Genomic DNA, 26,382 nt, shown 5'->3' with positions numbered 1-26,382 from the left:
ACTGGCTATGCGCTGGTGCAGGTGTGTGTCGGGGCCGCGAAGTGCCTTCTCCATCCACTTCTTCTTATGTAGCACCAGTGATTGCGAGCGGTGCCAAGCCAAAGGGCGCCTCGATGCCAACAAGGCACCCGAGAACTCTGGGGCCTCCTGCACTGAGGGCGGTGCGTTGCAGGACTCCAGTGCAATCCATGATGGCCGGGTGAAGTGCCGATTACGTTAGGAGTATTTTTAAGCGTGAATCTCTCACTCTGAGTCCAGGGCTTAAAACCACTTCAGATCTTGCAGATGGCTGAAACGTGGGCCTCACTCAATCACTTTAAGCAGAATCGTGCAGGTCGCCACAAGACATAGGCTTAGCACAGTCCACGCAGTGCTTAAAGCCATGAGGCCCTGGCATGTCCCAGACACCGGGCAGGAAGGGGTGCAATGGGCAAACCCCAACACAACACAAACACTAGCTAACTATAATTATAAGAACCACGTAATGAACTATTAACAGGAAGAGTAGCTTCAAGGGAACAAAGGGACTCATCTAAGTGCTAACTAACTACTAAGAATGTATGAATACCTCTGGAAAGCACTTGCAAGCAAGTGAGATAAGAGCTCCAAGGACCACCAGGTGCAGTAAGAAGGAACGGAAGGGGTGGAGGGCCAGCAGGGATATATATGCACTGCTAAAGCAGTGCCACTCCAGGGGGCTCCCCGGCTGGCCCAACAAGTACTGATCAGAGAAAACTCTTCGACAATCTGGACATGTGGCACATGCACATCTAGAGCGGAATGGTCACAAGCAAGCACTCAAAGAAGAAAGTAACAGATATTAGCCCGAAGCACAATAAATATGTTCCAAGTCAAAAGATAAAAAACAGAAATATCAGCAATTCTTACACATTTAGCATAGAAACAGTATATAATTCTGCAATTATAAGGTCTTGATTCAGGAAGACACTGATGAAGCACATGCTTAAATTCTATTAACGTACAATGGTCTTAAGAATGCGATTTAATGACCTTCCTAAAAAAGGATTATTTCCTGAACCAAGGCTTACGTGTTTTGCCCAACGGGGAGATAGCATATGGCAGTGGTGGGGAAACTTCAGCCTGCGGGCCATATGCAGCCCACTGGGGTTCCACCTGCAGCCCACAGACCTCCAGTCTGCCACCGTCCCGAATGCATCTCTCCCACACCAGGGCACTGGTGTACCACATGTCTTTACTCCTCTCTCTCCCTCCCTCCCAGCATATTCAGAGCATCATAAATCGCCTGATTCATACTCAATCACAACTCCTCCGCCACCCCCCACGCTGGAACACCATGAATCAGCTGTTCGCGACTGTTCAAGCTCTGGAATAGCGCTTCCTTGGAGTCATCTTCCACAGATAAACCCACACCAGAATTACACACAGAGGTGGGGAACTGTTTTTGGGCTGGGGGTCACTGACCGACAGAAAAATTAGTCAGGGGCTGCACACGAATGAGAAAAAAAAACTCCTCACTGATGTGGTCCCCGACTGAGAAGTAGAAAGTCACTCCCAACATTCTCCTCCCACCAAAGCCTGGGTGAGGGGGAAGCCCTTCCCAGTAGATTTTGTGTGCTCTAGCTCTGCGGTGCTGCGGTAGGGGGCTGAAGTATCAGCATAGCCTCCTCAATGCTGGGGGGGTCCTGAGCCTCGGGGGCCAGATCCAGGCAAGCTGGGGGCCACATCCAGACCCAGGGCCTGAGGTTTCCCATCCCTGGTGTAACAGAACATGACAAGAAATCTTTAGCCAGTTATGTAGTCTCAGTTTAGCAGGAAATAGTTACAAAAAGTCAGATACTGTGCTGTGAATATCCCTCCTTTTCCAGTGAGTCATTTTATTAGCATAGATAACAATGTTTATTCACTCAAGATTTTACTTTTGGTTTTAAAAAAACATTCATGGTTTATTCATGTAAAAGTTGTAACTCTAAATGAAATGTAGAATACTGAATGAACAGCAGAAATGTTTAAATAGGATGTATGCAGAAAGTTTAGAAATATAAATAAGAGGATAGAAATCAGTAAGGGCCTGATTTTTCCACACCTATTCATATGGTGTTGTATCTTAGACTTTTCCTACAGAGAGAAATTGACCAACAGAGTTATTCCAGTATAATTTATCTATTCCAGAAAAACATCACTGAGAGGATGCTGTTCTGAAATACATTAGTTTGTTTCAGAGTAACGAACCAGACACACACCACAACCAAAATGCATACTACAAAAAGAAAAAAACGTGGCATTACTGTATATATTATCTTCCTTGGCGTAAGTTTGACATCAATATATTGCTTTTTCCTCTGCAATGAGGAATTAAACCCAGAGACTCTCCAAAAGAAAAAAAATATGAATGAAGAAATCAAGTACACAGAAGTGGAGACCTCATACATTCAAAAACAGGAGACTGGGAACTCCCAAACAGCAGGAGAGTAACAAAGAAGGGGATAGTATCCTCGGTATCAATGTTTGTTAAATACGCAGCATACCACTCCTGCAACAGTACTAGTTATGGCCAAACAGGTGAGCCTTCAGAGATTCCAAGCAATGAGGGGCAAGTATTTTAACAAAAATAATATTTCTGCTATAAGATTTCCTCTTCTTGTCACCACTGTGTTCCCTATCCTTCCAAAACTAAGTTAATGCCCCAATCTAGGTAATTTTGTGTCAGGATGCAACATGTATTACAGGTAAATATGGCCTTATTCCTCAGATTAGCTATAAAAAGTTTTAAGTAGAAAGCAAATTTAACACAATGGTTAAAAAAAAAAATCTATACAGCATTTATGACACCGTATGTTTGCTTCAAAGAAAAGAGATCTATACCAGGATAACAAATTTGCTGAACAGGAAAGAAACTTATTTATTTTTAAATGGGATGATAAAATATTACTACAATTCCCTATTGTGCTTTCCCACACTGAAGTAATAAAATAAATGAGGTGTCTATAACTATTTTGTACCGTACTTCAAAGACTAGGGATGTTAAAATGCGTTTAAGTAACCATATAACTGCTAAAAATTTGAGCAGTTACACGTGAGGCTGTAGTCAGCTCGCCAGGAAGCCAGCTGCCTGTATGCAACAGAGCTCCTACCTCTCCTCCCCTCCATGCTAATACCTCTGATACAGAGGCAGCCACATGGGTAGGCAGGCGGCTCCCCGGGAGCCTATGTGTAATCACAAATGTTAACGATGAGCCCAGACTCATCAGTTAATCATATACATAGTTACACTTTCACATCCCTATAACAGACATGCATTTTGTTTTACTTTGCCATGTCTTTCAGGGGAACAAAACCACCAGCTCATTTCACAGAGCCATACCGGAGCCTGCAGAGTACTGGTAGGGTCTACTCAAGCTACCTCTACTTTGGCATCCCTCCGACAATTAGGAGTATATATATATTTTTTCTAATGCTATACAAGTACAATAATATCCTAAGGTAAGTGTTTTACATTGGCAAAAATGATACAAAACGAGGAACTAACTTACATTGGCTAGTTAGCATTACTGGATTTATATTTCAATAGATACTTGTTTTTAAAGCACGCTCACTAGCTGAGATGCTGGGAAGAATTTCCAGTTGTATAAGAACTAGCAGATCATTGATTTCAAACGAGAAAACAATTTCTAAGAATCCCAGTCTCAAAATCTTTTAACACAACTGTTATTGAGAAACAAATCAAATAAATCAGCCAATATATGGTTCTAGATGTCATTTTTTCTTCCAGGCTGACTCCCTGCTAGGACACTCAACAGAACACAGCACAGGGGTTCAGTGTCCCCATTTATTGTCACTATGATTTACTCACGTATTTGAAATACAATCACGTACTCTGTACTACATATAGAAAATGACCTTGAAAAATGTCAGCTTGCTCATTTTGACTAATCTCATAGGGGTTATGGTAGAACAGATATAAAAAGTAGAGTTACTCTTGGAAATTTTCATAACAAAGGGAAAAAACCTCAATTCTATCGGTTTTGGAACAGAGGCATAAAAAATACGGTTCTTCACAGTCTTCTCTTTTCTCTACTTTGGCAATTATATACACAGAGGATTTGATTTAATATAATAATACTTAATAGTTTTTTGGTAACTTATTTCCATACATTTCAGATTGTGACACATTAACCAGTTCAGCCACATTTTTAGAAGACTTTAAAACATTTTACTCAGCATTTTTTTCTTTTAATTGCAAATGGCAAAATGGATTATAAACAACTAAGCATTTAGGTTGTGTTATGTGAAGCATTTAATTTGATAGCTATATTTATTTCTATAGTGTATATATACTATAGTACATTATATGGCAAAGATTATTTAACTCAAGTGTAATATGAAAAAATTACAGTTAAATTATATTCATAGATAAAAATCCCTCGGTATTGAGAGACAAACAGATTGGTCCCATCAGTTACATTCTTAAGAGGCAGCTTAATTAAGATTTGTGGCCATAACTTGTATGCAGTATAACAATGTGATGCCCTCACTCTTCCATCTCAACGAGTAGTGTAGCACTTTCTGCTTTATTGTGAGCAAAATGTTTGTGGAACACATTTCTTCTTCCCACGCTTTATCCTGGAGGAATTCTGCCTCACTGCACAATGCAGAATTTTACAGAAATTAACATTAGGCATACAGAATTTCCTTTTTCCCCCCACAGAAATGGGCTGCAGTGTTGCTAACTGACATGAGGGGCCAGCTTGCACATAAAAGACATTGCTGGGAGAGAAAGAGGGAGCTAGAGGATTCCTAGCAGCTACAATTTCCAGCCTGACAAAAGGAAAAGGCAGTGCACAGGAAACTCCATGCAATCCTGGGACCAACCACCAGCCTGGTTCTCCATCTGGATCCCCCAGGTGGGGGGGGGGGATAGATGATGCAGGTATCTGGATGCAGGGGGGGAAAGACAGGGACATGGCGGGGCTCTGGGCCTGAGTGGTGGGCATGAGAGGCAGAGAAACAGGAACTGGGTTGTTATAGTCATTATATGAGTTTCTTTAACTCTCTACTACTGGGAGAATTATTTTTTTGTGTCTGTATTGATACAGATATACTTGAGAACAGATATTTTGAAATAAATTACCAAAATAATCGAAACTGGCATGATTACGCAGTGTTATGTAGACAAATAAAATGTGCAGAATTTTAAAATATTGTGCATAGAATTTTTAATTTTTTGGCACAGAATTCCCCCAGGAGTAACTCTTGCTATAAAAATCAGTGGACTCCTTCTGGCTTGGCACCGCTAATTATTCTTACACAAGAACACCTCCCAGAATACCAGTTCTCCTGACAGAGCTTTTTCCCTTTCTTGAGAGATACCAGTACTGATACAATCTTCTATGGCTCACTTTTCATAACAATGTTTAGTTTCAGGTGCATAAGTACATAAATGGGCACTTGTATCTCCCCATTTGCCCCACAGTTATAACTCACAAGAGTCTACAATGAGCTCATGAAGGAAATGGGGTTGGGTAGAGTTGAGTACAGGCAGTCCCCGAGTTACGCGGATCCGACTATGTCGGATCCGCAGTTATGAACGGGGCTTTTCTCGCCCCGGAGGACAGGAGCGGCGGGACGCCCAGATGCGCCGCGGTCCACCGCCCCCGTCCTCCGGGGCAAGAAAAGCTGCTCCCCGTCTCCCTGGTCTGCAGGGAGACGGGGAGCAAAGTCTTGGAGCACGCCCGCAGCGGGACAGCCCAGGCGCGCTTGAGCTGTCCCCCTGCGGGCGTGCTCCGCAGCTTTGCTCCCCGTCTCCCGACCAGCAGACCAGGGAGATGGGGAGCAAAGCCTCGGAGCACGCCAGCAGTGGGACAGCCGCGGCGCGCCTGGACTGTCCCACTGCCCGCATGCTCTGCGGCTTTGCTCCGCGTCTCCCAGGTCAGCAGACCAGGGAGACGGAGCAAAGCCGTGGAGGACTTGGGCGGTCCCGCCACCCCCGTCTCCCTGGTCTGCTGGGGGGGGGGGGGTGCAGCAGCTAGTGCCCCCCCCCCAGCAGACCAGGCTTTGCTTGCCTACCCCTGGGGTAGAGCAGCTGGGGGCTGCCGGGTTGGTCCCGCAGCGCCGCTCCGGACCAACCCGGCAGCACCCCAGCTGCTCTGCCCCAGGCATCCTGATTCAGCCGCTGCTGGTCAGTTTCAGCAGCAGCTGAATCAGGACACCTGGGGCAGAGCAGCTGGGGTGCTGCTGGGTTGCTCCAGTAGCGCCGAGGAGCCGTGCTACTGGAGCAACCCAGCAGCACCCCAGCTGTTCTGCCCCAGGCGTCCCCAAGTCAGCCGCTGCTGAAACTGACCAGCGGCTGAATACAGGAAGCCCGAGGCAGAGTTGCTCTGCCCCAGGCTTCCTGGAATCAGCCGCTGATCAGTTTCAGCAGCAGCTGACTTGGGGATGCCTGGGTTTCTTAAGTTGAATCTGTATGTAAGTCAGAACTGGCGTCCAGATTCAGCCGCGGTTGAAACTGATCAGTTTCAGCAGCGGCTGAATCTGGACGCCAGTTTCGACTTACATACAGATTCAACTTAAGAACAAACCTACAGTCCCTATCTTGTATGTAACCCGGGGACTGCCTGTATTTGTATGTGTGTCTTTTAACACCTTTGTAAAAGAAGATAACATTCAAGAAATCACTCCATCTTACCATCTCTCCCACTCTACCTGTATAAACTTATCTGAAGGGAAATTTTTCTCTGCATCCAAATCCTTCCTGCTCATTACACATTCCTACTTTTTTCCATAGGGAAGCACTAGCTATATACTGATACAGTAATTCCTCATTTAACATGTGCCTGCTTAACACGCTTTCGCAATAGCATGATTTTTTTTTTAGGGAATGTTTTTTGAATTACACGACTGTCCCCGGAATAACTGATTTCTCCGGCCGGCTCATTGCCAGAGGCTGCGTGGGGCTTCTGGGCTCCCTGCAAAGTGGCGGAGGGTTCGCCACTCACCGCGTCGTTCCCTGCTGACTCCCCCTCACTGGATGCCTTGCTCCCTCTCCTCCATCCCCACTTGCAGGCTGGTGGCTGGGTTTCCCCAGCGGGCCCGTCGCTGGCAGCTGCAAAGGGCTTCCCCTGCCTCCTTGCAAAGCTGCGGAGGGTTCGCCTCTCGCCGCGCCATTCCCTAGCAACCCCCCCTACCCACTCTCACCGAACACACTGCAGGTCCCAGCAGACCCGTCACAGGGGAATACTCCCAACCCAATCCCCCTCCCCTCTTCACCTCTTCCCTTCCCCAGAGCTAAAAACACCTCCCCTCCCTGCTGTAACCCAGTCCCCTCTCCCCCTCAACCTTATGTCCCAGTCCCAACAGACACCACCACTTGAAACGCAACCCTCAACTTTTCCATTATTTTCAATGGGAAAATTGACCCCGCATAACACGTTTTCACTTAACATGATCACTTTCTGAAACATATCTATAGTGTTAAATGAGGAATTATTGTATATCCACTGTACTGTTAAGACCTAGTGCATTATTTTTGTAAAAAATATGTTAACTGCAGCCAAGGATAATAATCCAACCAAAATACATAAGCACGTACTTAGCATTAATCATATGAGAAATGAGGGTGAAATCAATGAGACTAGTTTCATGTGTAAGTGCTTTTCTGGGTCAGGGACTGTAGTGAGCCAGGGTGCCCACTCATGGACCCTAAGGGGGAAGAACTCCTCTCTAAACCTGCGTGGGATGGATCCAGTCCCGCCCCTTTAACTACCTGGAAGCCAAGGGGCAGGGTGAGGGGTATAAAAGCACAGCTCAGAAGCTCAATAAAGCTCCTGGAGGAAGCAGAGGCCTGCCCTGAGCTCCCAAGCTATCTTGCAGAGGCTGAGGTCTGGACCACCGGGCCCCTGATTGAAGAGAAGACATTCTTTACCCTGCCAGAGGGTGCAGATTAAGATGACCCTGAGAGCCAGCAGCCCATGTGGGGGCAGGTAGATACCAAGGGGAAGTCAGAAAGTGGCCTAGGGGAAGCCGACGACTTGTCAGGCTGATCTTATAGAACTTTAGAGTGGGTCAGCATGTTGCAGGCAGTTTCTCCCTCCCCTCTCTTGCCTGGGGAACTGTGTTTGTGTTGCTGCCCTCCCTGAACCAGGGCCTGGGCCTTAATAACTGTGGAACTCCATTTGTGTTGCTGGCCTGCACTGAACCTGGGCCTGGACTTATCGGCCGTTGAACTACTACTTGTTTGTGTCTGTTTGCTGGGCCCATCCTGTATACCGGGCCAGGGATTTAAAGGGGACTGCTGGGCATTTTACAAGTTTACAAGCCAGAGCACAGGTCTGGGGCCCAGGGCTAAGCCAGCTAGCTTACAGGGACTAAAGAAAAAAGGTAACAGTGTATTTCACACTTCCTTTTTCAGAGCCCCTTTTCACTAGGAAGCAAAACAGAGGTGGTAATTCTGTTGCACCTACAACTCAGTTATCGGTTTTCCAAGATTTGCATATATTTCTTCTTTTACAGCAATCTTGCTGTATTTCTATAGCCACTTTAGATCAGCTGATGTAACATCTCAACTGAACTGTTTTGTTCTGTACCTTTAAATTAGACTTATAGCCAAATTTTGAAAAAGAGGCTTCCATCTGTATACACAAACAATTACAGTAGAACCAGAGATTTACGGACACCTTGGAAATGGAGGTTGTCCATAACTCTAAAATGTTTGTAACTTTGAACAAAATGCCGCTATGGTTCCACTAGTTTACACTCCAAGCCAGGTTCCAAAGGTACTTCTTTCACTGACCCAGAAAAGGTTGCCCCCCACTCGGGATTAGGGTGAGTAGATAAAACAGGACCTCCTCCTCCCTGCCATGGAAGGAAAGGTGAAAGCAACACTTATGGCTTACGGGAAAGAAGCCCAGACCCCAGTGCTATTCCTGCTCCACCAGTCTGTGGGAGCTCACACCTTTGCCTATCAATCAATCTCAGTTACTTTATCTATTTATTTTCTAGTTTTCAATGGGTGTAGAGACAGGCAGCCCAGATGTGCCTACCTTTAAGATGCACTACAAGCATAGTACTGCAGTTTATTTGTCCTTTTTTGGGGGGGGGGGGTGTCTCTGCTGCTGCTTAATTGGTTACTTTCAGTTTCCCATGCTGTCCAGTTGACTGGTCACTAATTCCGATGTTTGTATCTTTGAGGTTCTTTTCTTAAGCACTATTTGCTATACATTAACACAATGATGTTTAAGTATAGATAGGCATGTGAAAGCAGAAGTACGATGAAACCCCCTGGCAAATTTTATCCTTAATAAGACTTGTGCATATAAAGTCTTAAGCCAGAAGTAGTGGTATGAAGATATACCATCATAAAATGCTGCTCATTTTGGGAACACAAATAAGGAAATGTACATTTTTAGTTAAATCTTATTGCTTAAGGAGATGGGGAAAAAAATAGTGATTTTTCTAAGTTTTCAAGTCCCATTTCTGAAATTCTTGGGGGAAGATGATCACTGGTCCTGCAAGTATTTCCATGGCACCATGCTGAAGTAACATGAAACTGACAAGTATAGCAATCACTGTGCTGATCCTAACCATACCTCCACGGGACCAGATGCAGATCTGTAACACCATGGAGGGTAGAAAACCACTTACTCAGTGGTCTAAGAGCAACACATCTTCACCAGCATTTTTACCCTGTGGAGGAACATTTTTGAAACTCCCTTCCCTTTTTCTGAACACTCACTTTCCAAGATATTAATATTTCCCTGGGCCAATACAATAATCACTCAAGAATGTATTTGACTTCTTGGTGAGCATTGTTCAATTTTGATAGTTGTAGTTAAGTCTAACATGGTAATAATACAGTGAATGATTAATGGTTGGAAAAAAAACCATCAAGAATTGAATGCTACAATAAAGGAGCAAAGATATAAAAATTTTAGTCAGAAAGGGTAAAAATATTTACTTTATACATACCTTCAAAAATATTGTTTTCAACTCAGCTGGATCAGCTCTCTTGGTTAGAGCCACCTACAAGTAAATATATTTTCATTAATAGGCATATTTTATACAAAAGGTGTCAACATGCCATTTAAAAAGGAAGAATTCAAATAATAGAATTAATGATTAAAATAAATGTTCGCCTTAGGTAAATTAGTGACTGATTTAGTTGGCCATGTTTACTAACTTAGCATTTACGCTAAGTAATTCAACATTTTTGCTGCAAATGTTTCTTCTATGCATTCTTCAATTCATGAAGCTGCACTAATAGGTTGCATATCTGCCAAAGTACCAAGTCACTCTAAAGTACTAATCTGCTGTAACTAAGCATTTATACCATGCTCATCACATAGTTTTGCACTTACTGCACCTATTATCTCAAGATTTCAAAGTGTTTTGTAGGACATATTATCCCCACTTTACACTGATGAATTACTCAAGGGAAAACAGAAAGGAATGGAAGGATAGAATTAAAACTTTTGTCCTAATCCTCTACTATAATCATACACCAGGCTGAAATATTTACTTTCTAAGTCCTATCATTTGAAAATGTATGGTCTTGCACCAGAGTTTGATACGCCACAGTAGGGATGTTAAAGTGTATTAGTGTAAACGTGTAACTGCTGGATTATTCAGTGGCTACATATTTATAAACAGATGGGGAAGTGAAGGCCGGTGCTTGTAGGGAACTGGTGCCAACTCCCATTCCCCTCCCGCCCCCCGCTCCCTCTGTATCAGTGGCATCAGTGAAGGGGTAGGCATAGGCACACCAGCTCAGCAGAGATCAGGTACACAGGTGGAAGGATTGAGACACCCTAACATCAACCTCCCACCCCCTGCTCTGCACAGCAGACAGGATGCTCCCAGTCTGGAGCAAACTGGCTAGCAGCAGTTCAAAAGCAAGAGGAGCAGGGGGAGAGTTAGGACTAGCCACAGGCTGCAGGCAGCTATAGAGCAGCAAGGAGAGGAGGAAAATTCTTGCTCCAGGCATCTCCCCGAGCAGGATGACCTGGTCCACCCACCCTGGCTCTGATCCTCATGCAGCAACAGCAGACAGGCCCTTCCTGTTCCCAGGTACACCCTGCCATCAGTCCCACTACACCCACAGCCCCACCTGGCACCATGCAAGCAGTTTGGGCAGGAGCAGCTGTGGAGGGGCACCCAGCCCCAGAAGCACACAGCAGCAGCCTGGTGAGCATAGTACCCTGGTGTGCAATTAATGTTTGTTAAAAATAATGATTTTTTATTATGAGTTAAATGCAGGTATTAACTGTGATTAACTGACAGCCCCATTTTGGACAGATTCATCCATTATGGATTAAAGGAAAATACAAGTCTCATAGACTCATAGACTTTAAGGTCAGAAGGGACCATTATGATCATCTAGTCTGACCCCCTGCACAGTGCAGGCCACAAAATCTCACCCACCCCTCCTAGAATAATCCTCTCACCTATATCTCAGATATTGAAGCCTTCAAATACTTTGAAGACCCCAAGATGCAGAGAATCCTCTAGCTGTGATCTGTACCCCATGCTACAGAGGAAGGAGAAAAACCTCCAGGGCCTCTGCCAATCTACCCTGGAGGAAAATTCCTTCCCGACCCCAAATATGGCGATCAGCTAAACCCTGAGCATGTGGGCAAGACTCATCAGCCAGACACCCAGAAAGTTCTCTATAGTAACTCCTATCATCCCTCCATTGACCTATTTCCCACTGATAATGAATGGTCAATTAGTTACCAAGATCATGTCGATATCAAGTAAAATCTTGTGAAGGTAAAAACGGGTCATCTATTTGGAAACTACATCATAAGTTATTGCTTGTCAGCTAAACAAACATTTAACTGAACAGCCCAGCCTGTCTGTCACCCTAATCCTTCCTATTAGTTCTAGGGAAAATGGGGGCATACCTATTAGGGATGTTAGATATCGTGTAACACTAGTCTACAATTTTTTAGAAGTCGTCTGCTTCAGAGATAAAATGTGCTATTTATTACGTATTTTGATGTGCTGAATTCAAATATGACAATTAAAACAACTGATTGGCAACTGTTTCTAAGATATGTAAGTTTTTACATTTTACGTCTGTGTATATTATGTAGATAGTAGAGTTTTAATCATAAATTGTAAAACTACATCTTTTCATGTGTTTATGGTTGCTTTACATGATAATATTTCACCTGTCCTGTTTATGTAATACTTTAAAAATCAGCAAAAGGGTTATATAAATAAAATTTATTACGAAACAAAAGGCAAAAACTATTATGTACATAGTTTAGTCCTATTCAGTGTCTACTTGGTGCTTCTTGGCTTGTCTCTTGTATTCATTAAATGGAGCATCTCTTGTCACTGTCCAGCAATAGTCTGCAAACATTGATGGGCTCCATTTGCCCTGATAGCGTTTCTCCATTGTTGCAATGTCCTGGTGAAATCGCTCGCCATGCTCGGCGCTCACTGCTCCGCAGTTCGGTGGAAAAAAATCTAGATGAGAGTGCAAAAAATGTATCTTTAGTGACATGTTGCAACCAAGGCTTTTGTATGCCTTGAGGAGGTTTTCCACCAACAACCTATAGTTGTCTGCCTTGTTGTTTCTGAGAAAATTTATTGCCACTAACTGGAAGGCTTTCCATGCCGTCTTTTCCTTGCCATGCAGTGCATGGTCAAATGCATCATCGCGAAGAAGTTCATGAATCTGAGGACCAACAAAGACACCTTCCTTTATCTTAGCTTCACTTAACCTTGGAAATTTTCCACGGAGGTACTTGAAAGCTGCTTGTGTTTTGTCCATGGCCTTGACAAAGTTCTTCATCAGACCCAGCTTGATGTGTAAGGGTGATAACAAAATTTTCCTTGATTCAACAAGTGGTGGATGCTGAACACTTTTCCTCCCAGGCTCCAATGACTGTCGGAGTGGCCAATCTATCTTGATGTAGTGGGAATCTCTTGCACGACTATACCATTCGCAGAGAAAACAGCAGTACTTTGTGTATCCAGTCTGCAGACCAAGCAAGTGTTGCAGCATGTGTGTGGGGCCCACCTCTTGTCCTGATCTCCAATTTTGCAGCCAAAATAAAGGTGATAGGCTTTCTTAAACCACAGTGGTTATACTGAGCTTTTGTGATGCAAAAGTCACTTCACCACAAACATAGCAGAAGTTATCTGCACTGTTCACACAAGTACGAGGCATCTCTGCTCACTTTGGCTAAACAGAAATGTGTCCCTTTGCAAAATCAAACACTGACAAATAAGAGAGCACGACACTGTATGATTTCTAGAGCTGATATATGGCAATTTGTTCATCAGAGTGATGTAAGCTTCGTTATGATTGCATCATCCATGACTTCTAGGAATAACATGATGCAATTCATATCATGTATGACGCAATACCAGCTTCAGATTGCATCATTCATTGTTTTGCCTAAAAAGCAAGTAATGTCCAAACCCAGTCATAGATGTATTCATAGATCCATTCAAAGATGTATTTTAGTCATTTCTGGCTTAAATTGAGATCCCTTCCCTTTATAACTCACTTATCCTCCGCCATTCGCAAGTCAAGGGTCGTAAATACTGACCCAATAGCATTTCTTGAAAACTAGAGCCAATCAACAATTTTAAGCATCATTTTCGTTCTCAGTGACCCAGAATTGGTAAAGTTTGAATACATTTATTTCAGAAGCATTTTGGCTGTAGAGCAGTGTAATTGATTAGTCATGTAACCGCATGAAACCTTAATGGTTACACGACTATGTGATAGTCCCCTGGGTAGGGAGGGTAGCAACCAGAGTGTTCCCAGCCCCACTCCCAGGGAGCCTCTGCCACTCTGTGCTGCTGCCTCTGAGCTCGGAGCCACCGCGTACAGAGGCTACTGCCACGAAGCAGCTTATATCCACAACGGGCCCAGCCTCACCGTGGACAGAGGCTGCTCTGTAGAATGCAGAGCAGCCTCTGTCCGAGAGGAGCTCAGAAACTGTAAAAAAAAGAAATTTCTTAATTATGTTAGACGGTGAAAAAAGTGAAAACTTATCGAAAATTGTATTTTGGGGGAAAAAAACTATGTGTAAGTATTTTTTCAAACTATAGAGTGGCTCTAGTGATTATTTTGCATCATCAGGCAAAACAACCAATAGGATAAAAATGACAATTACTACCTACTCTTAACTGAAGACACTTTTCATTACGGGGTCTAGGCAGAGACTCCATAGATTTTAACTATTTAATTACTTTACTTTGAATTATACAGCAGAACCTCACTTATGGAGATTGTCCATAATTCTGAGATGGTCTGTAACTCTGAACAAGGCACTAGGGACTTCAATGAGAGTGTTGGAGGGGAGAGCTCAGGGCTAGGTGGAAATTGGGGCTTCTGACCCTAAGGGGCTGTCAGGGCTCCTAGACAGGGGCTCAATGCTTCTGCCCCCTGGGAGTACCAGGGCTCAGGACTTTGGGGGGGGGAGGGAAAGAGTGGATGGAGAGGGAGAGGAGTACTGGAGCTTGGGACTTGAGCCCTACAGCTCCATTTCTGGCTTCAGCCATGCAGTACGGTATTTGCTCTCTCCCCCCCTCCCCCCCCCCCGCCCCCCGCCTGCCCCATCTACACTGCTGCCTGACTGAAAACTTCCGGTTTCACAGGGTGTCTAAGAGACTGGCAAGTTCAAAACACTGAGGTATATGTCTTTGAGGTTCTACTCTAAACACAGTTTTCACTCCCTCTCTCTCCATGACCTAAAATGTGCTTTAAAACATCCTGATTAAACTTTCTGTGGGCTTTTGCGTCTCATATTTTCATGACTATCGGAGAAAACAAACTTTTATTTAAGGACAAAATGAATTAGATTCAGTGACTTAGTTCAACCAATGCTCTCCGCCTAAGGAAGGAAAATAATTAGTCACTAGGACTATATGCACAATTGTGAGGTTGAGAATCTGAAAACATGAATAATCTATCGTCATCTTTTATTAAGATGATTTATTTATTTGAGAGCCTATGATCAAGGTCATCTATGCTCAACAGAAAACTAGATCTAATTTCTAGAGAAAAGACTCTTGATTTCTGCAGCATTTCTATTAGCAAATTAAATTAAAAGCCTGAGTAATATAATTAGTACAGCATTACATGCATCATTAATTTTGTCATTAAATTCAGTTTTATGCTACACCCATGTTATCAATTTGTGGAAAAAATATATTGGTAGAAATTGTTGGGTAAAGTGGGGGAAGAGATAAGAACTGGTAGTTTTGATAGCTATATAGGTTGGCTCATAAAGATTCAATTTCAATGGCATTAACAACTTCAAGAACAATCTGTGCTAGATTTCTCAAACTCCGGCAGCCATTTTTAAATACATTGATTAGATTTGCTCAAAGCAGATTTCACTGACGTACTGAGGAAAGCAGCTGGAGTTCACACATACAGCTATGATTTAGTCATAGGTATTTTTAGTAAAGTCATGGACAGGTCACAGGCAATAACCAGAGTGTCATGGCTCAAACTGTCAATAACTTTTAATAAAAATACTCCTAAGAGGGGCAAGGAGCGCTGCCATGGATGCTGCTCCTCTAGAAGAAAGGGGGTGTCCAAGGTAGGGATGTAAAATTTTGATTATTTGACTATTCAATTAGTCGATAAGGGCGCTTCTGTCTTTGAAATGTTGCAACAGCCCCAGGGTTTGAAGCATCCTCTTCTCTTCCCCCACCCTTGCTGCCCCCTTTCTGATAGAAGCAGCAAGAGGGGAGATGAGACTAGTCAACTAGCATTTGCTTATTGGATAGTCAACTAGTCATCACATTTCTAGTTCTGGGGCCCCACCACTGTAGTGAAGAAAGTGGGAAGAGGAGCCCACTGCAGGGCATCAGTGCTGCTCTCAATGCACTGCTCTGGGGTAGCACACAAGACCAGCTACCTGAGACTGCCCACCAAGGGTCAGTCATCTCAGCTGCTGCAGAAGTCATGGAGAAAGACTCAGTGTTATTCATGAGCCACCTATAAAAGCCAACAGTTCAACAAGACTGCTGCCAGTGCAGCTGAATGAGTGCTAGCAAAAGTAAAAATATTTACAGTTATTTATTTCCTAATCCAGAGAAGGTACACAGGCCTTGCCCACATCAGTGAAAGGGCCTGTTGCCCCACAGAGATTTTGTCCCGTGTAAAAAGGGTTTTGATCACACTTCCAGGATGAATAAAAATCAATGATTTTTAAAAAAATTAAAAATCAGATTTTAATTTAAAATCAGATTTTTGATAAAATGCTTTTTAGAGAAAAAAAATCTAAAGATAGTTTTAATTAAGATACATTATAGCTCAACAATATCTCATCATGAAATAGGGATTATAAATTCTAATTCTACAGCATGAGACAATATATTCATGTAATGTTTAAGAGAAGTTTTGTAAATTAGTTTCAATAGTTCATGTAGTAGGGACCTAATCTTACAGGGTTCCAGAGACTTCTGTAGAGATTAAGTTAATCTTTCTATTTACCCAAATGGTCTCATTGCTCAGTCTAGAAGATACCATCAGAGATCCTTAGTTTTGCAGTTCTCAATCTGTGAATTTGTGTCTCTAGAGAACATGCTTGTTAACAGCAAAAATGTTTTTAAATAAATAAATATATAGAGATGAGAACTAACAGACCTCAACTCTATTGTCCTTCTGAAAATTTGCGTACAGAAGTCAGTCCCTCACCTCTCCCTGAAAGTGCAAAGTTCCAAAAAGTTCAATGAAAAGAAGATGGTTGGGACCACAATAGATCTGGAAAAGAAGAAGTCTGGAAATAAATGTGAGAAGAGAGGGGCAGGCAGTAGAAACAAAAGCAAAACTGTTTGAGCAGCATATTCCAGAAGTCTTGAGGTCTTTCTAATTGTAGCCTTCATTGATTTTAGATATACCATTCCCTCACTAGATGGGAAAACCTATAATGGCAGCAGGCCGAAAAAGAAACCTAGTTTGAGAATATTTTAATGAAGTTCCTCTACCTAAGGGTAAGACAGGCATGCGTGTAAAATGCAATCAGTGCAAGGCTTGGCTGCCTAAATAAATCATCATCATGAAAGTGTTCATTCTCAGGAGGAAGCGGCATTGAATATGATAACAACATGTCTGAGCATGCAAAATCTTCAGGTTGGTAAACTTTCTTAAGGACTCCCTGGTTTTCCTTCTTGACTATTCTTCAATTCTCATGTTTGAGCAAAAAATATAAACTGGTACTCTATGGTACTACCATTTTAGATGCAGTGGTGATAAAAATAAATAGCTGAAATTGGCAACTCTTCCTCTTACACTTCAGCTTTAAAGTAGTACTGAGTGTCAGTGAATGCAATGAGTAATACTAAATGAGCAGTATGGTAATAAATAACTGCACTGACTTCTTTCGTGTAGGAGAATCCATCCTCAACATACAGGATTCTGAAGACTATCCACCCTCAAGATCACCATTATTTTCTATAGTTTCAGATTTCTGCCAGTTATAGTGTTTGTCACATCATGTATGTCAAGTTGCTACAGATGATATACTGTGACTACAAGAAAAAAATAAATCTCAATCATCCAGAAACAACTTTAGATAAGTTTTTTGTAAGAACCAGCAGATTACAAAAAGAGGAAATTGATTAAAAAATTGCCCTGTTTATGTAACAAACTCTCCTTTCCATATGATTGAGAATCCACACTTCATTAACATGGTTCAGTCATTAAGACCAGGATACAGTCCACCCAACTGAGCAGATGTTGCTGGTAAATTGCTGGATAAAGTGTATGAAAGAAAAATTGAAGTGTGCCAGAAATCTAGAGGGTAAAGCTGTTAGCCTGAGTCTTGATGGATGGAGCAATGTCCACAATGATCCTGTGTATGTGCTTGTGTGACAAAAGAAGGGAATACCTTATAGAAACAATTGATACATTAGGAAATGGACACACAGTAGAATACTTATAAGTAGTAGTAGTAAAAGCTATAACAAACTACTTGGAATACTTGAAAGATCGATGATTTCATCAATGCAGATGATCTTGCCACCAATGCAGATTGCAGCTTTTCCACACTGTCCTGTTTTCCACACTGTCTCGTCCATGTCCTTCCATGAATCCTCCATAAAGGATCCACCAGCTCAATGGACTGTGTATCCATCTTCATGACGTACTCTGGACAATAGGTGTTTTTCATTCACTTTGTTTTTCCAGTGAGAATGGTCAAGCCAATCTCCTTCGCATTCTTACTGATATGGTTGAGGAGGGTTTGCAATGTTTTGACACAATTAGAATGATGTTATCTGCGAAAAGGAGCATCTGAAGAATCTTGCCATCAATCAAAAATACATCTTTCACTTCTATCTTCCACAGAAAGTTGGCAAACTACTTTGGCGAATGACCCCCTGCTTTATGCCTCGCTTAACTTCGATGGATCATCAAAAAGTGTGATTTCCATAGTTGCAGCCATCATGGAATCTAGTATGATTCTAACATACACTAGGGAAACCCTCTGCAAAAGGAAAGCATTTAAAGTTGCATTTTGTTACACCAAATCAAAGGTTTTATTGAAGTCAATGAACAACAAGCATAGTGGGATCTTGTACTCTCTATGTCTTTTGGTAGATGTGGTCCACTGTGGAGAATCCCCTACAAAAGCCTGCCTGTTCCCTTCTCATGTTTTCCTTGAGGACTCCCTCAATGCTGGCAATCATTCTCAGAAAGACCTTATAAAGATGAGAAAACAGGCAGATGGGTTAATAGTCACGAATATGTTCTCAATCACCTTTTTTTTCAGCAGAAAAACAGTTTGCTATCTCTTCCAATCTTTCGGAATTCTCCCCTCTGTAGTGTATCTTGAGAATCTCTCATTAAGTGCTTTTAAGAATGTATCACCTCTCATGCAAAGTTCTTCAACATGTACTTGGTCTAAACCTGCTGTGTTTCCCAACTTCATCTTCTGAAGAGCTGCTGCTATTTCTTCATGGAGTACACCAGGTTCGGTCAGGAGTGATGGACCCCAGGCACAATGGCTTCAAAGCTGTTGCTAACTAAAATAGTTTGTTATAAAAGTGCTGGCAAATTTGTTCCATTTCACATCTGTTTGTCGTTCTTCTACTGTCTTGGTCAACAAATGCACTTGGAAGAGTTTGGCTTAGCTGGATTTCACACCAAGCTCTTCACAAATTTGTTTTCTCTTTGACTGCCTTTTGCTGTTTTGCAAGGCAATACTGCTCATAATCTGCTATTATCTTTCTTCTCAATGTTTTACAGACGAGCTTATACTCCGGACCAGTATCACCCTTGGCTGCCATGTCTCTCCATTTGACAAGAAAAAGATCAAGTAAGACTGTTACTGGACTCCTTTGGCTTCTTCACGTGGTAGCAGTTTTACATTTGTCGAACTTCGCTAAAAAGGGGTAGTAATCGGAATCAATTTCTTCTATTTCATCCATTTCCAATGATTCAGAGTCGACAGCATATTTAGACAGATCTGAATAGAACTGCTGTACCTGCATGCAGTGCCTAATTCATACCTTTATTCTATTCAAAATTATGTTTATTTTGACTCTTGTTCTAACCAGTTGATGATTTGACTGTATACAGATGGCTGATTCTGAAATGACTATTACATCTGTAACCAGTTGTCACGTTACTGGATCTTGAGGGGAGCAGCCAGATCACTGATGCACCCATAGGGTGGGGGTGTTGGCCCCAAGAATGGTATAGAAGGGGGCCATGTGAGGTATTGAATAGAAGCTTACTGTCTGCTGATCCTGTGTATGCTATTTATGTGAGTGTATAATGTCTGTGTGTGTAGGTAGGAATCTGTAATCTGTGTGGAAACTGAATATTTCTCTGCATGTGGTTGAGCATTGGGCAGAGCCTGGCCTATGGACATGATAATTAGTGAGGCCCTGTGGGACAATGGCACTCAATGGGCCAAGGACACACCTAAAGCATGAGGGCGGAGGCCTAAGAGCTGCAGCAGAGAGAGGCTGTCGGCCAGGTGACCGGCTGCGGCCAAGGAGAGGCCAGGAAGGATGTATAAAGAGGCCATGTGGGGGACTCCATTTTGTTCTCAGCTCAGCACTTCATCCCAGAGGCAGCATTGCAGGGATCGAAGAGCCCGGAAGACCTGTGAACCCATCCTGATGCTAGGATGTGCAACAAGAACTTTTAAACCAGCAGCTGTAACATTTCTGCTAGAGCCTGCATCGAGGACTGGGAGTTTCGATGCATGTAATGTATGATTCTTTAGCAACCTTACTCTCATGCTTTTCTTTCTTGTGATAATAAACCTTTAGTTGTTAGATGCTAAAGGACTGGCCCAGCGTGATTTGTGGGTAAGGTCCAAAGGGTAAATTGACCAGGGATCTGTGGCTGGTTTCTTGGAACCAGACAGAACTTATTCAGGGTAGGTGGGATTGGGTGCTAGGACCCCCCACCTGTGTATGAGGCCCGGGGCCATCTGAGGCACGGATATTGCTGGGGTGTCGGAGGGGTTTCGCTCAGGAGGCTTCAGGCAGGCTGCTGGAGCGCTCTGTGGGACTGGTTTGTGGCCTGTTTGGAGAGGTCACCAGTCTGGGGATTGTAAGGAGCCCCGAAGTTGAGCAATTCACCCTGAGCGGACACCCTCAGCTGTGCCCAGACACGGCCCGGTCCGTCACACCAGTCAATGCCATTCGGTGCTTGCCAAGTCCATCACCTTCCAATCCTCTTCTTTTTCTTTTCCAGATTATGAACCAACAGGAAAATGGAAGATGACTGAGCTGACTGCAGAAGCCAATATTGTATGTTTCTGATGTTGATCTGGCCAACATAGTAAATTTAATTTTTGTTTTACAAAAAATATGTATTTCATGTAACTATTTTAGTTAAAACAATTTTAACAAAAACAAACCTGATTTCAAAAAACCTGAATGTATCTAAATTAAAAAATTCATACACTTGTTTTGTTAAAATATTATATGTTTACTGTTGAAGAAATAAAATGCAGAATATGTTACTGCTGTTTTTTTAATTAAAAGCAATCTAAATGTCTGTCTGGTGATGTTCTCCTCTTAATAAACCCATGGGGCTGGAGCATACAAAATCTACTAACCTGGGCCCCCAGAGGCTCTGGTGTGCAAAGGGAACATGGGACAGGTCTTTTTCCTTCTCGGTCAAGGGCTTCTCACTTTACTTCTCACTTGTGTGTGGCCTCCGACTGATTTTTCTGGGGGGCCAGCAGCCCCCGACCCAAAAAGGTTCTCCACTGTGGTATCTTGTGCACCAGTGTTCCCTCTAAGCTGGCAGCACAGCTTCACAGGTGATTAATCAGCCCTGCCCAGCCAGTCAGCTCCATGCAGGAGACCTGAGCCTTTGACTAGGCAGGGCTGATTAATCACCTGTGAAGCTGTGCTGCCCTGCAGTTTAGTGGGAACACTGGTGTGTACCTTCTAAAAATGAAACCTACCTCTATTGCTGAGTTGTGAAGAATGTGTATTAAGGTTGTAACAACCAACAAGAATGCACTTTTATGTAGATAACCATGATTAAATTGAGTCTTCCTAACTTGTGATTTAAATCAAATCCACCCTGCTGAAAACTGCTGCATTCCAGGTATGTCAGTGGGACAGCTAACATGTTGGCTGACATACTAGAGAAACTAAATGGAAGAGTCATGTGTAGTTTTTTGGGAAAAAGGAAAAAATGAATGCTTCCAATCACTTTAGTTCTAAAATGTTCCACCTTCCCAGCTGCCATTACTTCCGATGTATCATCGGGCACTATCCAGGCTCCATAAATCCAGTGATTTCATACATGGTATGCCTACAATTTCCCAATACATACTCTCCATTGGAATCTCTACATGATATTTTTATCCTGATGTCTCAGGTGCACATTCATTATTTATCCCTCATAAAAAGCTAGTTTTCTGAAGTCAGGTGTCTGTTGCTGATATGTCCCAATGAAAGTGAATGAATTAGAGCTCACTAATTAAAGACATGAGAGATTGGGTAACTTGACAATATAGGCTTATCAAATCCTCCACAGAAAGCATCTGTGTTTGACAGCCAGAATGGTCAAAACTGAAAAAATTTCAACTTATCTCTCTATGTATAAAAAAGTTTTCCTGCTGAATGAGAGAATGTTTCTGCCAGGCGACAGAATTTCATCACATCGTCAGTGTCAACTGGCTCTCTCAGCAAAGCGAAAGCCACCGGGAGGTGGGAGGGGGAGAAGGGGAGCATAGTAAGCAGAGGGCACAGTCCCCCACTAGTTACTTTAAAGCAGGGCTACTCAACTTTGGCAGCCCCGGAGGCCACAATGATACTCACAGCACATGCTGAGGGCCACAACTTAAGTGTGGTTTCATATACATGTAAATATATGCAAATAGCTTCTTTCATACTGACAGGCATGAATACAAAGATTAAGGCAAGACTACACAACACACAGGCTCCATTTAAGTCAGTTCTACTGATATTAATCAAATGCCATATTTACCCGACTTCTACCCATATGACAGCACTTTTCACAAGCAATGACAGTCCAAAAATTTAAACGCATATCAACAGAAGACCATTATATTGGCTACCTTTTTGTTTTAACTCCCACCCGCGGGCTGCAAACAAACGGGCCTTCCCATGGGCCACATGTTGAGTAGCCCTGCTTTAAAAAAAAAAAAAAGAAAAAGTAATGTGTTCCCCCTCCAACTCCACACAAAATAGCAAACTAATGACAGGCATCCATCCACATCTATCATACTGGCATTCCTCATACTTGTAGAAACTGAGGTTAACTCACCCTCATCCATGTCGAAGTGCTGAAATGCATTTGGTGGCTTACATAACTCACTACATAACTCATTCCCCCTTTTGCTTTCTAAAAGTTGTACAGCATGGAACACACAGTAATACTTCTGAGGACATGATTAATTTCACTTAGGGAAGTTAAGTGTTGATTAACAGTTGAGTAACCGCATGAATTCTTATCAGTTGGTTGCCTATTCTATAGTTCCTTGGGGAGGGCTGGCAGCCAGTGTGCTCTGGCCTCACTCCCGAGGAGCCTTCTGCCACTCCGCGCTGCTGCCTTTGAAGCATCTGATAAAGAGGCAGCAGAGAAGGGTGGCAGTAGCCCTTGTCTAGGTGAGGTCTGAGCTCCCAGATCCAGTGCCAGGACAGAACTGAGCTGGGCTGCCTGCCTGCCTTGCTCCTAATATACTTTAAATGCAGAACTACAGCAGAGGTAGGTCTCAGACCCATTGCAAGCCAGGACTGAGCCCAGCTGTTGGCCAGCCTGATAAAAAATGTACTGGCAACAGAGGGTGGGAGGGAAATGCACGTGGTCTATAGCATTAACTTATAACTTTTGCTTATCGGTTAATCGACAACACTATTACAACCCTCATCTCACTAGTGTTAAAGATCTCTTTTTCAGTTTTCCAAAAGCACACTTTCATGTCATCATCTGACTTCCTGAAATTACAGAGAAGCACTGTTTCTGACTATCAAAGAACCTGGGCTACAGTTTTGCTACTCAAGGAAGAAAAGAAGAATCTGGATCCAGTGTAACAGCTGCCAGCTAATTCTTCTTCTATGAAGGGAACAGGAAAACAAGTGCCTCATTCTGCTTGACTACATACAAGAAGTTGTTGAAAATTGCATCATCACACCTTTTACCTGGTCTGCTGATGTTAACAAGAAGCTAGTATTTCTTCTCCATGAGAATGTAGTACGATGGGCATAAACAGGCAAACCTGCTCTGTCAAGAGCTCCTCTGCAAACAGAAAAGCATCACTCAAGTTCAACACCTCACTTTATAACAGGAAATGTTGTTAATGGCAGGACCACCACGTGGAGGAAATAGCCTATCTCCACAAAGCAACAGAAAGCCTGTTGCCCACAAGGAGAGCAGCTTTCCATTAGCAGCCTGTCACTGTGAGGTCAAACTTAAGCTATAGGCTCCGTTGCTACTCTCATCTGGAATTTTGAAACAAAACCATTATAAAATAAACAGCAGAAGTCCAGGTCAACAGATCTACATAATTCCACTAGCGAGCAGAATAGATTATATTCCAAATGTAAAATAATGAGAGAGACAGACAGACATAGTCCTCTATTTTCCGAGCTCACACAGCATCAGCAAATTTTCAGCAGTTTCACTAAATTGACAAGGAATTTTAGAATCTAAATGCAGACTACAAGAATACGATGCAATATGGCAGGGGTAGGGAACTTAAGGCCCAGGGGCTAGATACAGCCCCCAGCTTGCCTGGATCTGGCTCCAAAGGCTCTAGCCCCCTTGCCATGCCATGGTAGGGCTGGAACACACAAAAATTACTAGGCTGGGCCCTGCTAGGCTCTGGTGTGTGGGGGGGGAAATCTTTTTCCTTCTCAGGAGCCAGGTCAGTGAGAGTTTGTTTTTGTTTCTCACTTGTGTGCAGCTTCCAGCTGATTTTTCATCGGTCCTCATCCACAAAAAAGGTGCCCCACCACTGCAATATGGAACTACAAAATCTTGTGCAGCAACAATGCAACACAATGTGACAGCCGTGCAGAAATACTGTCATATGCATTAGGAATGTAAAATCCCAGTTAATTGACTGACTAGTTAAACATCTTATTTAACCGGTTAACTGATTAAGGGGGAGGGGGGAGCCGCTGGGCTGGAACCGGTCTCCCCTTCCCCGCCACAGGGTGCCCCACAGGTAGGGGCTGCTCCAGGCTGACTAGAAACAATGCAGAAGAATTAAAGGCTGTTCAAAGTATCAAAAACTTTTCTATTACATGACTTAACACTTTCCAAACTCCACTGTGTGAGGGAGCTAGATTTCAACACCGAGTCGCAACAAGATTTGTAGGCATCTCCTCATGCAGAAACAGATGATGACCCTGGGGTGGATAGTAATATAGTACAAGAGGAAATACATTTACAATTAAAAATGAGCCAATCTAAATTTACCAACAAGTCATCCTGATCATAGCATCACTAGAATTTAAGCATTCAAAATACCATAATAGGCATGCAATACCTATTTGCAAATAGAAAGGTCATCTACATCAAACTGTCCTGAGAATAACTGTCAAATCTTTATTCATGTCATCATAGTTGTGAATAAGCAGGAGAACTAAAATGGGCAAGAGAGAAAATTCCTATACATTAATGTCTCAACTAATAATTGTGTGACAGGAATTACGTAGGACTAACTGACAGGTAATGTATTTTGTTTCAGTGTTGTGTTTTCTTTTTTGATTGAGCACAAAAGTTCACTTTTAAAGATCCTATTTATAATCAAATCTGTCTATTCAAGTCTATTCAAAACGCTACACACCTCAGTAGCTCAGAATTGGGGAGGGTGTGTGAGTGGGCATGCATCCATATGTATGCATGAATCCATTTCTATGATCTTAGAAAGAACAAAAGACAACTGTATAATGGAAGCAGACAGCATCACACACAAGTAACAATGTTATTGTGCATTATAAATGGTACGAATAAAAGAAAATCTTAAGTCTTGGAGTCAGAAACCTTTCCTTAGTGCTGACAGAAGAACACTGGTATCCTAATAGAGAACCTAGAAACATATACAAAAGAGGAAGAGACTTGAATATGGATTTTTTATAACCATTTCAAAGCACCATCACTTGAAATTCTTAAAGACTACATTTTCAGTAGGCAGAGATTCACTTGCATATGCAGCTAGGAAAGGTGGGTAATTAGAGGTCTAAAGAACGCATTTGCACCTGCAATCAAAGTAACTCCATGCTGAAATGTAGCTGTGAACGTGTGCGCTTTTGCGTGTAGATTGTGGCTCTCATAAGGACTAAATTTGAGCCTAAGCACAAATTTCAGCTGCAAGTGTAAACTGTTTCCCAACCACTCAGGAAACAGGACAACTACAATGTGAGTGGGTCAGGGTGAGGTGTTAAATTGTCTTTTTTACACTTCAGAGCTCAGGTACTATGTCCGTGGTGTCCAACCAGTTCTGAAGCAGTAGCCACCATAGTGGCTACTGCTATAGCATACTAACCACACAACTGGGTATATAGCCACATCGCTACCATCTTGGACACCATGGTACTAAGTGTATTCTTAATGCTTAAATATCAGATTGTCATGTGTGACTAATGTGCATACATGACTTCCACATCACCACGGGGAGTGAGGAAGGCAGGCGAAAAAGTCTGAGCTATCAGGGAGAGTGCTTGGAAATAGCTAGCAGTCTTAAGCAGAGAAATAAACTGTCAGGGACTTCAGAGAACAGCATCACAGGGAGTTACTGATGTATGAAAGGACATGTTCCCACCCTGGTCAGGTATGGGTTAAAGCTCCTTTGGGCATAATCAAGTTGGTGCATATGTGAGGAATGGAGAAGGAGAACTCCTTAAAAGGAAGGATCCAAGCCTAATGCAGGATGACAGAACTAAAGAACAGAGCTTCCTAGCCCCACAAAGCAGGGGCCACTCACA

The 26,382-nt window shown here is 42.8% G+C and overlaps 1 protein-coding gene across 2 annotated transcripts in view; it reads right to left on the bottom strand.

Annotated features, from left to right (window-relative positions):
- SLC25A13 (solute carrier family 25 member 13) overlaps positions 1-26,382 on the bottom strand; it is a 138,941-nt gene that overhangs the window by 91,544 nt on the left and 21,015 nt on the right. For both annotated transcript variants that reach the window (XM_075922333.1, XM_025180350.2), the window contains one exon: positions 9,943-9,996. In XM_075922333.1, coding sequence (XP_075778448.1) covers positions 9,943-9,996 — 54 coding nt within the window. Of the gene's footprint in view, positions 1-9,942; positions 9,997-26,382 lie in introns of those variants that run through there.

Source organism: Pelodiscus sinensis, chromosome 2 (assembly GCF_049634645.1).
Source record: "Pelodiscus sinensis isolate JC-2024 chromosome 2, ASM4963464v1, whole genome shotgun sequence".
NCBI classification, from domain to species: Eukaryota; Metazoa; Chordata; order Testudines; family Trionychidae; genus Pelodiscus; species Pelodiscus sinensis.
Note: the sequence above shows the minus strand (reverse complement) of the source record. Positions and strands in the feature narration are given on the sequence as shown.